The 14,784-nt window shown below is 38.3% G+C and overlaps 1 protein-coding gene across 1 annotated transcript; it reads left to right on the top strand.

Annotated features, from left to right (window-relative positions):
• The first annotated feature begins 1,135 nt into the window (after positions 1-1,135).
• On the top strand, positions 1,136-2,317 carry sturkopf (lipid droplet associated hydrolase sturkopf). The gene is made up of 2 exons (XM_067791667.1): positions 1,136-1,394; positions 1,512-2,317. Exons 1-2 carry the CDS (start codon positions 1,163-1,165, stop codon positions 2,243-2,245), a joined length of 966 nt encoding a protein of 321 aa, XP_067647768.1. The 5' UTR covers positions 1,136-1,162; the 3' UTR covers positions 2,246-2,317.
• Positions 2,318-14,784: the final 12,467 nt, after the last annotated feature.

The raw sequence follows: 14,784 nt of genomic DNA, 5'->3' as shown, positions 1-14,784 counted from the left end.
CCCGTTTTCCTTACTTCGTAAAAGCAACCCGTCCAGATTTTTCAATTTGGAAGTGTCAAAGATCTGTCATCTTTGAAGAACAAACCTCTAGTAATTGAATCATGGGTCGACCCCTCAACTATACTATTACCATAAATTCGTAAGGATTATCTCACTTTAAAATTTGAGCTAAATAATCTAGTTCATTGTAAACTTTACCAAGTAGCGCAACTAACAGCTGATCGCTCAAAATTTGCACACACACACAAACATCACTAATGGCCATATTACGGAAATCTTAGGGAAATTGAAGTTAAATTTTTAAACAGACATAAAATGTTATAATTTTGGAATATATAGCATCTAGGACACATTAATTGGAGTAATTGAAAGAAAATGTTTGCTTATACTCAAGTATTTAATTATTTTTTCTAAATTTATCTTTAATATTATGCAATGATTGATCCAATGCAACTCTGGTCTTCCTACTGTTCTTCATTCCACTCCATTCGAGTGCCTATTTTCACGGCTTGCGAGTGCCTTCCACCCTATTCGCAACATAACCTCGAATTAAGCTGCCAAACTATATAGTAAACAATGATCTAGTTTTTTTTTGAAACTGAGTCGAGAACTGTGCGTGTGAATGTGCGAATTTTCACCGATCAGCTGTTAGTTGCGCTACTTGGATATAGTTTGGCAGCTTAATTCGAGGTTATGTTGCGAATAGAGTGGAAGGCACTCGCAGGCCGTCAAAATAGGCACTCGAATAAAGTGGAATGAAGAACAGTAGGAAGACCAGAGTTGCATTGGATCAATCATTGCATCAATATTAAAGATAAATTTAGAAAAAATAATTAAATACTTGAGTATAAGCAAACATTTTCTTTCAACTACTGCAATTAAGGTGTCCTAGATGCTATATATTCTAAAATTATAACATTTTATGTCTGTTTAAAAATTTAACTTCAATTTCCCTAAGATTTCCGTGCTTATACTCAAGTATTTAATTATTTTTTCTAAATTTATCTTTAATATTGATGCAATGATTGATCCAATGCAACTCTGGTCTTCCTACTGTTCTTCACTCCACTCTATTCGAGTGCCTATTTTGACGGCCTGCGAGTGCCTTCCACTCTATTCGCAACATAACCTCAAATTAAGCTGCCAAACTATATAGTAAACAATGGTTTACAATGATTCAAAGTTTGAAGCAATCAAAATGAAGGAGGCTTTTGTAAACATTCGCGGTGTTCCGACTCACATAATTACATGGGGGCGATGGATCGAAGATCCTGTAGATGTGCAGGAAATTGTGCTGTGCATACCAGGAAATCCTGGTTTGGTAGGATTCTATTTGGAATTTCTTGAGGAATTATACAAGCAACTGGAGGAGAAAATCCCAATATGGATAATAGGTATGTACAGCTGCATATACTCATGTACATACATATGTACACGTATAGCCGCTGCTAATTAATAACTAATCATTTTATTGCTAACTTCCTACCTTTATTTCTTATTACTTACCGAAGGCCACATGGGGCATGAAGAACCAGAAAAAGATAGCAATTCAAAAGTTCCACGCCTCAAAGACAATGAGAAAGTTTTTAACCTAGATGGACAATTAAAACATAAAACAGAATTTATACAACGTTTTGTGCCAGCTAATACTAAAATGCATCTTATTGGCCATTCAATTGGCGCATGGATGGTGGTCCACTTATTAGAAAATCCACATTTGCGTGAGCGTGTAAGAAAATGTTACCTTCTATTTCCAACATTGGAGCGAATGTTGATATCATCAAATGGTTGGAATTTTAGCAAAATCGGTGTGCCACTTTACGCCACATTGGGTTTTCTAATACCACTTTTCAATCGCTTACCAAAATTTGTGCAAAAATACGCTGTACAAATGTACTTCTGGCTTTCGAACATTCCAAAAACATTTATAAATACCGCCTTGGAATACTCTAAAGCGCCAGTAATGGAAAAAGTAGTATTTTTGGCAAACGATGAAATGGCTCGGGTAAGGGATTTAGATAGCAAATTAATTGAGAAACATTTACCTTTATTAAAATTGTATTATGGTACTACGGACGGGTGGGTGCCAGTTAAATATTACAATGAATTATGCGCTCAATTCCCTGAGATCGATGCTGAATTGGATAAGGAGTGTATTGACCATGCATTTGTTTTAAGATACTCAAATAATATGGCTCATATTGTTGGAAAAATGATTGAGGAACATTCCGCTATTTTAAAGTAACCTAATTCAATTTAATTTAATTTATTTATTATTGCGGCTGTTTAGGCCTAAAACTTAAACTACTAAGTACAATTCATTATTCTATCACTTATTTCTGTTGAATATGCTGTTGGAATGCCATGTGATTCCGATCAGCATATTTACTGGCGTGACAAACGGACGAGTCTGGGAGCCAATCATTTAAGGAAGGTTGGAAAGGACGCGTTTCCAATCCTCCAGTGCTCCCAGCTTAAGGCAACACAATTTGGAACTTATATTTTTCAATTATATTTGTATTTTAAGCTGTCGGAATGTATTGGTCTCCGATCAACACAGCTAAACATGGCTTCGGATGTTGGAAATTGAAAATAACGTGTACCCAACTTTGTTTAGTAAAGACGCTGTCGGAATGCATGAAGATTCCGATCAGCACAGCTCAAAATATAATGGGAGGTTGAAAAGGACGTGTTTCAAATCCCCCCTGCTCCAACTTTTGTTTGACCTTATTTTGGTTACACATATAATTTTATTGTTGTATTAATGCTGTCGGAATGCGAGTGATTCCGATCAGCAACAGTAAATATAGGCTGAAAATACCGAATTCCAGCGAAATTAGTTGTTGGAACTGTCTGGAGTTACAGGTGGCGACTGATTTTCTTTTCCTTAGGGCCGGGTGCATTGTATTTTGCTGCTACCAATATTACCATTCCTTTTTCGCGCTCCAGTATCGGTATATCATGTAAAAAAAAAAAAATAAAATAATAAAAAAAAAACTTTATCTTATTGGAAGGGTTTTACAATGCTCCAATAAACTTTTTTTGAAAGTATTGAAGTTATTACTACTTTTTATGTGATTAAGAAGTTCATTGAACTATTTCAGGCCCTTATAAAATCAGGCCAATTCTAAATATTCTCACGGAATTTTGTTCTCGCGGATTTTTTTATTCCCGCGGAAAAATTCCTCCAATTATTTTCTCCTAGGGAGAAGAATAATTGGGGAATAGGAATTTCGAATTTTGTTGTTGTTGTTGTTGTAGCAATGCTCGCCCCACCTAATAGCCGCGACCGATCACAAATTGTCATCAATATCCTCTAACGGGAGTCCAAGGAAACTTGCCGTTTCAACAGGGGTGGACCATAAGGAAAGGGGTGTTAGAGGCGTTGGTTCCACATTACAATTAAAGAGATGGTTGGTGTCATGTGGGGATACATTGCAAGCGGGGCATACATTTTTTATGTCGGGGTTGATTCTGGAAAGGTAAGAGTTTAACCTGTTACAGTATCCAGAACGAAGTTGAGCAAGAGTGACACGCGTTTCCCTGGGGAGTATGCATTCCTCTTCCGCGAGTTCTGGATATTTTTCTTCAAGTACTGGATTCACCGGGCAATTCCCGACATAAAGGTCCGACGCCTGTCTATGGAGTCAACCAAGGACCTGCTTGTGTTTTTTCGCTTCATACGGCTGGGTTATAAGGTGCCGTATTTCCTCAAAATGCTTACGGAGATGACTCCTTAGGCCCCTAGGCGGTGCTGGTTCGTCAATCAGATGTCTGTTGGGATGCCCAGGTTTCTGGGTATTCATTGGGGTACCCGGATGATTTGGGTTTGCGACCTGGCAACATGGCGCGATGAAACCCGTCGAGGGGTTGCCGTCGCGGAGACCAGAACATCTAGGAAAGTGGCACCACCCAAGGCAGGAGCTGCATTGAGCGGATGTCGCAAACCTATATATTCTGTGCTGGCAGACGGTGCAAACGGAGGTAGGGACTAAGAGTCTGTTTCCCTGACCTGCACGATTGCTGCCAGAAAAGAGGGGGGAGAAGAAGACGTGGGCAGGGGCTGATGCTCATCATTGCTACCAGCTCTACTACGAAGGTAGTAGTTATGAGTGGTATCAGCTGTTTGAGTTGTTGGCGCCGTGGGGCGCGAGCAGCAGCGGGTACTTGTTGTGGCTTGCTGAGCAGCGAGGCTGCTGGAAGGTAGTGGAGGGGCGCTTAGGCGTAGACTACGGGACGCCCTTGGGCGTGAGCAGCAAGGAGCCACAAAAGATTTATAAAAGTTACGTGGACGTCGGGTTTTGGGATCAAGCCCAGAACATCCTGTCCGATGCAACCATCCCTTGCACGAGACACACTGAACAGAGTATGACCATCCTAAAAAGATTCTTTTCTGGCAAATGCAGCAAAACCATTTCTCAGGACCGGGGTCAGGAGACGGACCCGGATTGGGTTCGATACCTTCCCGGAGTAAGAGAATATGTAGCAGTCCTGCTCCAAGGAGCTGCTGGGAGGATGACAATTTGTGGGAGGGACGAAACAAATTAAATGGGGTCACACTGAAATGACAGTCCTTGGTCGAGAAAAATCCCGAGTCGCTCCGGTACATAGAACCGACTGCCTTGGGAAGCGAATTTCGAATTTTCGAAGTCAGCTGTTTTGTGAATTGAAATTTCGTTGCGCATTTGTCATTTCATTTAAAAAATTGAAAGGTTTAATTATTGTTGCAAATTGGTTTGAAACTAAGAAATAAAATATAAACAATGCACAGTATTGCATTTCTTGTGTTATTCACTGAAATGAGTAATGAATTTGTGCCACAGCAACATCAACAGAGGAGCATATGAAGAAAAAGACAGCGGGATGAAACAAATCCGCTGGGGTTGCCTGCTTTTATTCAGCAAAGCAATTTTCTGGCGGCCAAGTCGAGTTGAGTTCGCCTTTCGCCTATGTCGAAATCTATTTAAGCCTTCTTAAAAATCCTTCGCAATTTCTGGAAGGCTGCATCAAATATACCAAGAGCTGTTATGTTGCTTATGATATACTTTTCTACTTAAAATAAAGAATATTGTGGTTGTTGTTGTTGTTGTTGTTGTATTAACAGTGAGAATATTGTGATAGAATGTACATACATATTTTAGCACAAATTTGTACAAATAAGTGTTCTTTCTTAAAAGAACCAATTTCCTTTAACTATTTTGATGCATTCCCTTTAATTTAACAAGTGAAAAAACTCCTATGAAATGGCAAAGAAATCTCCCTCTCCCTCACATTCATAATACCTACTTTTCTCCCATAACCGGTTTCCTCTTTTTCATTGTTCAGAATAGGAGGAAAGGGAGAAGTGAAAAAACTCTCAAGGAATTTTTATTTAGAATACGAGGAATGGGAGAAGGGAAAAACTCGCACGGAATTTTTTGTTTAGAATTGGGCTGAATATATTTTGCTTGTCCATTTCTGTTTTGAAAAGAGGTAATCTAAAATTATTGTTTTCTCTGATTACGTATAAATGTGCATCATTTACATATATAAGCTTTTCGCTGAGGTATGTTGGTAAATTACCGTGCTTAATATTAAATACAAATTTCATACTGTGGTAGAATATGAGCTGTTTTATACTCAACCAGTTTAGTGTTCTATCATGTTATTAATGTGAGTATCATACCTCATGTTTAATATAAATCTCATAGCTTTATTTTGCATAACTTGTAGCTTATATACCTGAGTTACATTGGCCATAAAGAATATTGTGGGACAATATATGAACTGCGGCTCTATGATGGATTTATAAACTTTCAGTTTGTATTTTCTACTGATAAATTTGTATGACCTCTTCCAAAAACCAATGTTCTTGCTTATTTTAGCAACTATATAATCAATATGATCATTAAATTTTAATTTATTATCAATCTGAACCCCTAAGTACTTGAAAGTTTTAACTTCGTTAATGTTTGAGTTCATTATTTTTAGCTCGATATTACAAGATTCCTTATTCATCGCTCTAGATATAACCATAAAATGGGTTTTATTAACATTAAGTTTAAGCTTATTGTTACAAAGCCACCTGTATAGGGTGTTCAAGTCTTCCTGCATTTTGCTCCTAGCTAACATGATATCAATTTCACTTACTTCGAGCATTGCGTCATCCGCAAACAGCCTTATTTTACTATGTTTTAGCGCCGAAGATATATCATTTATATATACTATGTTAAATAGGACCGGTGCCAAAACCGATCCTTGTGGCGAATCCAATTCCTGTCAATACCTCATCCGAGACAACCGACTCAATGGCTGTTTTTTGTCTTCGGTTACATAAAAAGCTCTGAAACCACTGCAGCTCGTTGCCCCTAATTCCAATTTTTTCTAATTTTCTAATCATTATATTTCTGTCTATAGTTTCAAATGCTCTCTTTAAGTCGATAAAAACCGCAAGTATACTTTTCTTTTGATTTAGTTCTTCTTTCCAACTCGATATTACATAATTTAAAGCCGTTTCACAAGAGTGGCCTTCTCTGAAACCGGATTGTTCTTTAATTATTATTTTATTTATTTCCAACTAACTTATGAGCTGATTTTTTACTACTCTTTCTAGAATTTTTTCGATATTCGGCAACGTGTTGATCGGTCTCAGCTCTTCTGCCTTTAATGAATTTTTTACCTTTTTTATTGGCACTATTGTTGATATTTTCCATGCGTCGGGCACTATTCCCTCTACTAATGATTTATTTATGATATCCGCATAGAAATGTCCCATGTATGACACCGAATCCTTAATTACTCCTTCTGATAGTAAATTTGTTTCTCCGATTTTATTTTTTAACCTTTTAGCTACCAATATGACATCATCAACCGTAACTTCTTGGAATTTCAGGCATGTGCTAACCGTGTATTGCACACTGTCGCCACTATCAAAAGTTTCGATTTCTCAATTTATGTCACCAATACTATCAACAAAGAAGGAATTCAATGCTTGAGCTATATCCTCGGGTGTTTCATATCTTATACCATTTACAATCACTGTCAGGATACTGTCAGGCACCTCAGTTAAGTTTACTGCTTGCTTGGGGTGTTTCCACATTAATTTCCTATCAGAAGAATTTAAGGCGATATTTTTCTCCATATACTTAATCTTTTTAATTTTGATTAGTTTCTTATAATACTTCGCAACCGTATTATATTCCGAAAATTCACCAGATCTTCTGGCTTGTGAGTGCAATTGGATTTTTAATTTGTTAATTTCGGTCAGTTCATGATCGTACCACTTATTTCTCAACCTCACTATCCTGTCTTGTTCTGATGTTAATAAACCCATGCAGTGTGATAAGCAGGTATTAATATATTCAAACGAGTCATTGAGATGCATATTTTTTAATACGCTGGAATCATAGTTTCTTAATAAGTAAATGAGGTTATCAGCAGAATAATTCTTCCAACACATTGTGGGTATCATTCTCCGCAGAGGATTTGAATTACACACTTTGAAAGCAAATGACCTGGTAAATCTACCATCGACCAGATTTTCACAATGCGCCAAATCTTGGAAAAAACCCGTGAAAAGAGAATCGACACACATCACCTCTTCGTCGACTTTAAAGCCGCCTTCGACAGCACGAAAAGGAGCTGCCTATATGCCGCTATGTCTGAATTTGGTTTCCCCGCAAAACTTATACGGCTGTGCAAAATGACGTTGAGCAACACCATCAGCTCAGTCAGAATTGGGAAGGACCTCTCCGAGCCGTTCGAAACTAAACGAGGTTTCAGACAGGGTGACCCCCTATCGTGCGATTTCTTTAATTTGATGCTGGAGAAAATTATACTAGCTGCAGAACTTAACCGCACTGGAACAATATACTATAAAAGCGTGCAATTACTGGCATATGCTGATTACATTGATATCATCGGCCTAAACACCCGCGCTGTTAGTTCTGCTTACTCCAAGCTGGAAAAAGAAGCGGTAAAGATGGGTTTGATGGTGAATGAGGACAAAACGAAGTACCTGCTGTCATCGAGCAAAGAGTCAGCGCATATGCGCCTTGGCAACCACGCTACTGTTGGCAGCCATAATTTCGAAATAGTAAAAGACTTCGTTTATTTGGGAACCAGCATCAACATTAGCAACAACATCAGCACTGAAATCCAGCGAAGAATCAATCTTGCCAATAAATGCTACTTTGGACTAGGTAGGCAATTGAAAAGTAAAGTCCTCTCTCGGCGAACGAAAATCATACTCTACAAAACACTTATCGTACCCGTCCTGCTATATGGGGCAGAAGCATGGACCATGACAACAGCAGATGAAGCGGCTTTGGGAGTGTTCGAGAGAAAAGTTCTTCGAAAGATTTATGGACCTCTACGCGTTGGCGATGGCGAGTACCGAAGAAGATTTAATGATGAGCTGTACGAGCTATACGCAGACATCAACATAGTCCAGCGAATTAAAACGCAGCGGCTGCGCTGGCTAGGCCATGTTATGCGAATGAAAGATGATGCTCCGGCCAAGAAAGTGTTTCTATCGGAACCCGCCTATGGAAGCAGAGGTAGAGGGCGGCCCCCACTCCGTTGGAAGGACCAGGTGGAAAACGATTTAAACTCCCTTGGTGTGACCAATTGGCGCCGGTTGGCGGAGCGAAGGAGCGACTGGCGCGCCTTGTTGGACGGCCATAACCGTTTAGACGGTTAAGCGCCAATTAAGTAAGTAAGTAAGTAATATGTTAGGCAAGAGACTTATATATCTCAGCCTACATACTAAGACCGAAGTAGTTCCTTTTTTTTTGCAACTGGATCAGGTTTGAAATCAGTTTATTACCCTTCATACCGCCATCCAATTTATACAATTTTCAAAATACCACTTATGTCATCATTGATCATAATTGATAAGATCAATACCCCAAATGAAGCGTTTAATAAGCAAAAGGAGGAAATTATAAGAGAGGTTAAAAAGGTCGCAAACCAAAATAAAGCTGTCACTGCTAAGGAAGTCTATTCATATGCCAATATTACTAAGGGAATTCCTACAATAGTAATTAAACCCAAGGTTAAACAAGCATTAGAGAAAACAAAAACGGACTTGAATAAAATAGATCCATCCAATTTGAATATAGGTAGGGTACAAAATAGAAACAATGGTACAATAATTATTAGTGCGAAGTCAGCTAGTGATAAGTGTTGCATTGAACACAGCCATGTGAAATGTCATGTAAATGTCAATTTAATGAATAAAAAAATTTTTTTCCTTCCCTTTTTCTTGAACTTTATAAAACGTAAGACGTGTTTCATTTTGTATCCACAAAAATCAATATTCATCAGCATCAGGTTGTGGAAATACTGTGAAGAGGAAGTTAAGGTAGAGATAAAGCAGGATGAGCTGGATAAAAATTTGAAAGCATTAGCTGAAATCACGCTGCTAGTTGATTCAAGTGTATACACACATATAGAAGGCTGCGCATATGCTAAACAAGGTTGGGATGCATTGGTGTCTGCTTTTGAAGATAAGGGAATCGTTAGAAGCGTCGCGTTACTCAAGCAATGGATATCATTAAAGTTAGATGACTGCAAATCATTGCAGGATTATGTAACACAAAATCTATCATTATACTCAAAAATAAAATCTGCTGGTTTTAAAATTGATGAACAAATAGCGGGTGCGATAATGTTGTGTGGATTGCCAGATGGCTTTAAGCCTATGGTAATGAGCATTGAAACAAAAGGGGATGTGCTCACCGTCGACTACGTTAAAACCATTCTCTTACAAGAAATTGAATTTGAGTCAAATGAGTCTACAGAACTAATAGCAAAAAAGGCCTCACACAAATATATTAAGCAAAAGCCGAGAAAAGTTAAATGCTTTGAATGCGGTGGACCTCATTTCAAAAGAAAATGTCCAAAATTCAAGAGTGAAAAGGCTGTACTAGTTCGTTTATTGCGCAAAAATCATCGACAAGTGTATGGTATTTTGATAGTGGTGCGACCGCACACATGGTAAACAACGACAAACTTATGCAAAACATATCGGATCCACTTTTGACGGAAGTGACCGTGGCCAAAAATGAGAAGTTGAGAGTGAAAAAGACTGGTAACATTGATCAAACTATTGTTAAAGATGGTGAAATTAGCAATATAACTTTGAGGAATGTCCAGCATATCCCGGGCATTTGTGCGAATCTAATTTCAGTTAGTCAAATTGTCAAAAAGGGCAATGAAGTGATTTTCAATAGTCAGGGTTGCAAAGTCGTTCACAAAAGCACTAACAAAACTATTGCAACGGGCAGCTTGGTAGATGATATGTTTTAGTTGGATGTCCCGAAATGTAACTCGTTTTCAGTCGAGAACGTTGAAAACACAAATCAAAAAGGGAAAAGCGATGAATTGCAATTATGGCACCGTCGATTAGGCCATATTTGCCTTGACAATATACAGTTCTTAGACACCATCAAAGTGAGTCAAACAAAATCGAAATGTGAAATTTGCTTAAAGGGAAACTGTGTCGTTCATCGTTCCCAAAAGAGGGCAAAAAGGCTAACAGTGTTCTACAACTAGTTCATTCCGACGTTTGCGAATTAAATGTAAGATCAATTAGTGGTTGTCGCTACTTTGTATCGTTCATTGACGATTTTACTGGGAAGGTGGTTGTATAACCATTAAAAAGTAAAGGTCAGGTATTTAATTGTTTCGTTGATTTCAAGCAAATGGCGGAAACTCAAACGGGAATGAAGTTGAAAGTATTGAGAAGCGATAACGGAAAGGAATTTGTGAACAATAGAATGAAGCAATTCTGTGTAAAGCATGGAATAATCCATCAAACTTCAACGCCACATACGCCGCAGCAGAACGGCACAGCGGAGCGCATGAATCGCACGTTACTTGACCGTGTAAGGTGTATGCTCATTGATGCTAATTTGTCGAAGAATTTCTGGGCAGAGGCGCTAGTGGCAGCCACAAAAATAATCAATTGTATACCTCTGCGTGGTTGCAAGATTAGCCGAGAGGAAGCGTGGAGCGGCAGAGCACCCGATCTGAAATTTTTGAAGGTATTTGGTTGCAAAGCATTTGCACATGTACCAGATGTTAAACGAAAAAAGCTCGACTACAAAGCAATTGAATATATTTTTATTGGATATGCCAACAACCAAAAGGCGTATCGACTGTATCACAGAGCTTCGCGAAAAGTCACCATTAGTAGAGATGTCACATTCATCGAGAACGAAAGCACACCGATGGACACCTCTAAAACAAACCAAGTCATTGTCTCATTAAATGATGTGCACGATAGTAGCGATTTCGAAACAAGGGTGGATGAAGCTCAAGAATCTGATGATTCATCAATCGCTGAAGAATTTGGCACCTCAAGTGACACCACTGTCAATGAACATATTGAGAGCTCATGTGACCTTAAAATCTCTCCAATCGACGATAATGCAGAAGTCGATGCTTCCATACAATATGGTGAACAAAACGATATTGAAGTCATTGAGTTGACTGACTCAGTCGATAGCAAAGATAACCCAGCGACGAATCTTGAGTGTGAAACAATTTCGCGACCGCGTCGAAATGCGAACAAACCTAAGCCGAATTATGCTTGTGCGCTTTTTACAGAGAGTGATCCAAAAACGGTAAAGCAAGCTTTGTCGAGCGAAGCTAGTGAGTGTTGGAAAAAAGCGATGCGAGAGGAAATGAATTCTCTTACAGAAAATGGAACATGGTCGCTTGCGGAGTTGCCAAAGGGTAAAAGGCCAGTGCAATGTAAATGGGTGTTTAAAACAAAACGAAGTTCTGATGGAGAATTTGTAAGGTACACGGCCAGACTCGTTGCTAAGGGTTTTACGCAAGTACCTGGAATTGACTACAACGAAACCTTCTCGCCTGTGGTGCGATATACCTCGATTCGATTTTTGTTAGCCATGGCAGTTCAGTTTGATTTACGACTTACACAGATGGATGTAGTAACTGCGTTCTTGCATGAAGACCTAGATACCGAAATTTATATGCATCAGCCGGAGCTGTTTGATGATGGTTCTAGTCGATATTGTCGACTGATAAAATCAATTTATGGATTGAAACAGTCTAGTCGATTGTGGAACATCGCGTTAACCAAAGTTTTGTTGAGCTTTGGACTGAAGCGCTCACAGGTCGATCAGTGTATATTCCATTCTGTAATAAATGGAGAAATTCTCATTGTTGCCATATGGGTCGACGATATCCTCATTGTTTCAAACAATCTAGACCGTGAAATGAGGCTGAAAGAAGAGCTGAGGAAACATTTTAAAATGAAAGATCTGGGTGAGACGTCTTCACTCCTTGGAATGAGGAGCACTCGTGACAAAACCAAAAACTCGATCACCATCGACCAATCACAATACATTAGCGAACTCATCGAGCGATTTGAAATGAGCAGCGCCAATCCAACGTCAACGCCTTTAGACCCGAATCAAAAGATTAGCGAAGACATGTGTCCGAAGACAGATAGGGAAAAATATGAAATGCGAAATATTCCATACAGAGAGGCAATCGGCAGCTTGCAATTTGCTGCTCAGGTAACCCGCCCTGATATTAACTTTGCTGTTAATTTACTTAGCAGGTATAACGAAAACCCTGGCAAAGCTCACTGGGTGGCAGTCAAACGTGTACTACGATACCTAAAAGGCACTATTTGCAAAGGCATCACGTATACAAAGTCATCAAGCGATCTTGAGGGTTTCGGTGACTCGGATTGGGCTAATGATCTTGACAAACGGAACTCAACGATGGGCTTTGTATTCATAATGCAAGGCGGCGCTATATCGTGGCGTACACGACGACAACAAACAATAGCGCTGTCAACAACAGAGGCTGAATTCATGGCTATGATTGAAATGATCCAGGAGCCACGTGGCTGAAATATTTAAGAACTGAGTTGATACCAAGTGCAGCACAGATGATTTCTGTATATTGTGATAACAGTGGGGCTATCGATTTAGCGTTAAACAATAATTACTCTGCCAGAACAAAATACGTTGATGTTAAAGTAAAGTTTATTGTCCAGAACGCTAAAGAAAAGCATGTCAACATCAACCAAGTATCGACCGAAAATATGCCAGCTGACATTTTAACTAAACAAGTTGCACTACCAAAATTGGTACATTTCTTGAGATATTTTGGCATGAGTGATTAAAGGAACACTACGAGCTATATGTATCACCCAACTTAATTCTTATAAATTTTGTGAATATCTTTTATTCGGGCCTTCTGCCATATATAAGCTAAGTATGTTAAAATTACAAACATATATATATGTACGTGTGCAAATACTATTCTCAATTATAAAAAAAAAAAAAAAAAAACTTATTATTCAGGGAGAATGTTGCATTGAACACAGCCATGTGTAATGTCATGTAAATGTCAATTTAATGAATAAAAAATTTTTTCTTCCTTCCCTTTTTCTTGAAATTTATATAACGTAAGACGTGTTTCATTTTGTATCCACAAAAATCAATATTCATCAGCATCAATAAGGATAAATTAAGGACACTCTAACAGAAAGGCTAGATAAAAGTAAATACAACATAGCTGAACCGAAAATATATTTTCCTAAAATCATGGTGACTAACATTAGTACTGAGCATCCTGAAGAGGAAATAGTTGGTAAGATCACCAACCAAAATGAGTTTTTGCGAGATGCTAAAATGAAATGTGTAAGAGTTATTAAATCAAGGAAGGAAAACAGAGCCTCATATAACAATGCAGTCATTGAGATTGAGCACAAATACTATGAAGACGTGTTGAAATGCAAGAAAATCAATATTGGTTGGGACCGCTGTCCAGTTTACGATGCTCAAACGGTAAAAAGATGTTATAACTGCTTAGGGTTTAACCATATAGCGGCTACTTGTACACTTAAACAGAGGTGTAGTCAATGCAGTGGGGAACATAAAGTCGAAGACTGTACAGAGAGTGCACCCCTAAATAAATGTGGTAATTGAATAGATAGTAATAATCGGTTAGGTTTAAATATTAATACAGAACACAACATCATGAGTCATGAATGCCCAGTTTATTTAAGGAAACTTAAGCTGGAAAGACAACGCGTGGGCTTTTAGCCACCATAACTAGCGGGGGGATAAAAGCTTTTAACTTACAGTGCATTTACCTAAATATTTGTAGTTTTCTAGCCAACAAAGCTGAACTCGAAAGAATTATAGAAGAGTTAGATCCGGACATCGTTCTATGTTCAGAAGCATGTATAACACCGGATGTTAGTGATACGGAAATAAACATTCCTTATTATACAATGGTTCGTTGCGATTCTCATAGTAGACACACAGGAGGTGTAGTCTTACTATTAAAAAAAAGTATCGAGTACAAAGTCAGGTATAATAGATTATTGATTTAAATGTTTGGTGTGCTATAATTAAATTAAAAAAGTTCGACATTAAATGGCAAATAGGTGTGTTGTACCATTCTCCAAGCTCTAGTGATATCGAATTTTAAAATCACTTGGAAGCTATACTTTCTGAGGAACTGGAGAGTGGTACAAACTCCTTGTTAATTGGGGATTTTAACATTAACATGAATGTTAATACCGCAACGAGTTCTAAGCTCAATGAGATATTTTCACGTAGCGCGATGAGGAAAATGGTGAATTTCAATACAAAGATTGCTGAGAGGTCCCAAACGAGAATAGATCTATTATATGCAAATGCTGATGTACTGTCCTGTACTAATCTTGAAAATCACAGAATTTCTGATCACGAAACCATTTCATTTGCTTTCAAAGTGTGTAATTCAAATCCTCTGCGGAGAATGATACCC

Source organism: Eurosta solidaginis, chromosome 5 (assembly GCF_040869045.1).
Source record: "Eurosta solidaginis isolate ZX-2024a chromosome 5, ASM4086904v1, whole genome shotgun sequence".
NCBI lineage: Eukaryota > Metazoa > Arthropoda > Insecta > Diptera > Tephritidae > Eurosta > Eurosta solidaginis.
Note: the sequence above shows the minus strand (reverse complement) of the source record. Positions and strands in the feature narration are given on the sequence as shown.

Bases quoted from the DNA above. Each gene is read 5' to 3' on its own strand.
- sturkopf (XM_067791667.1), top strand. From the start codon at position 1,163: ATGGTTTACAATGATTCAAAGTTTGAAGCAATCAAAATGAAGGAGGCT. The intron at 1,395-1,511 runs GTATGTACAGCT...TACTTACCGAAG, and splicing joins AATCCCAATATGGATAATAG to GCCACATGGGGCATGAAGAA.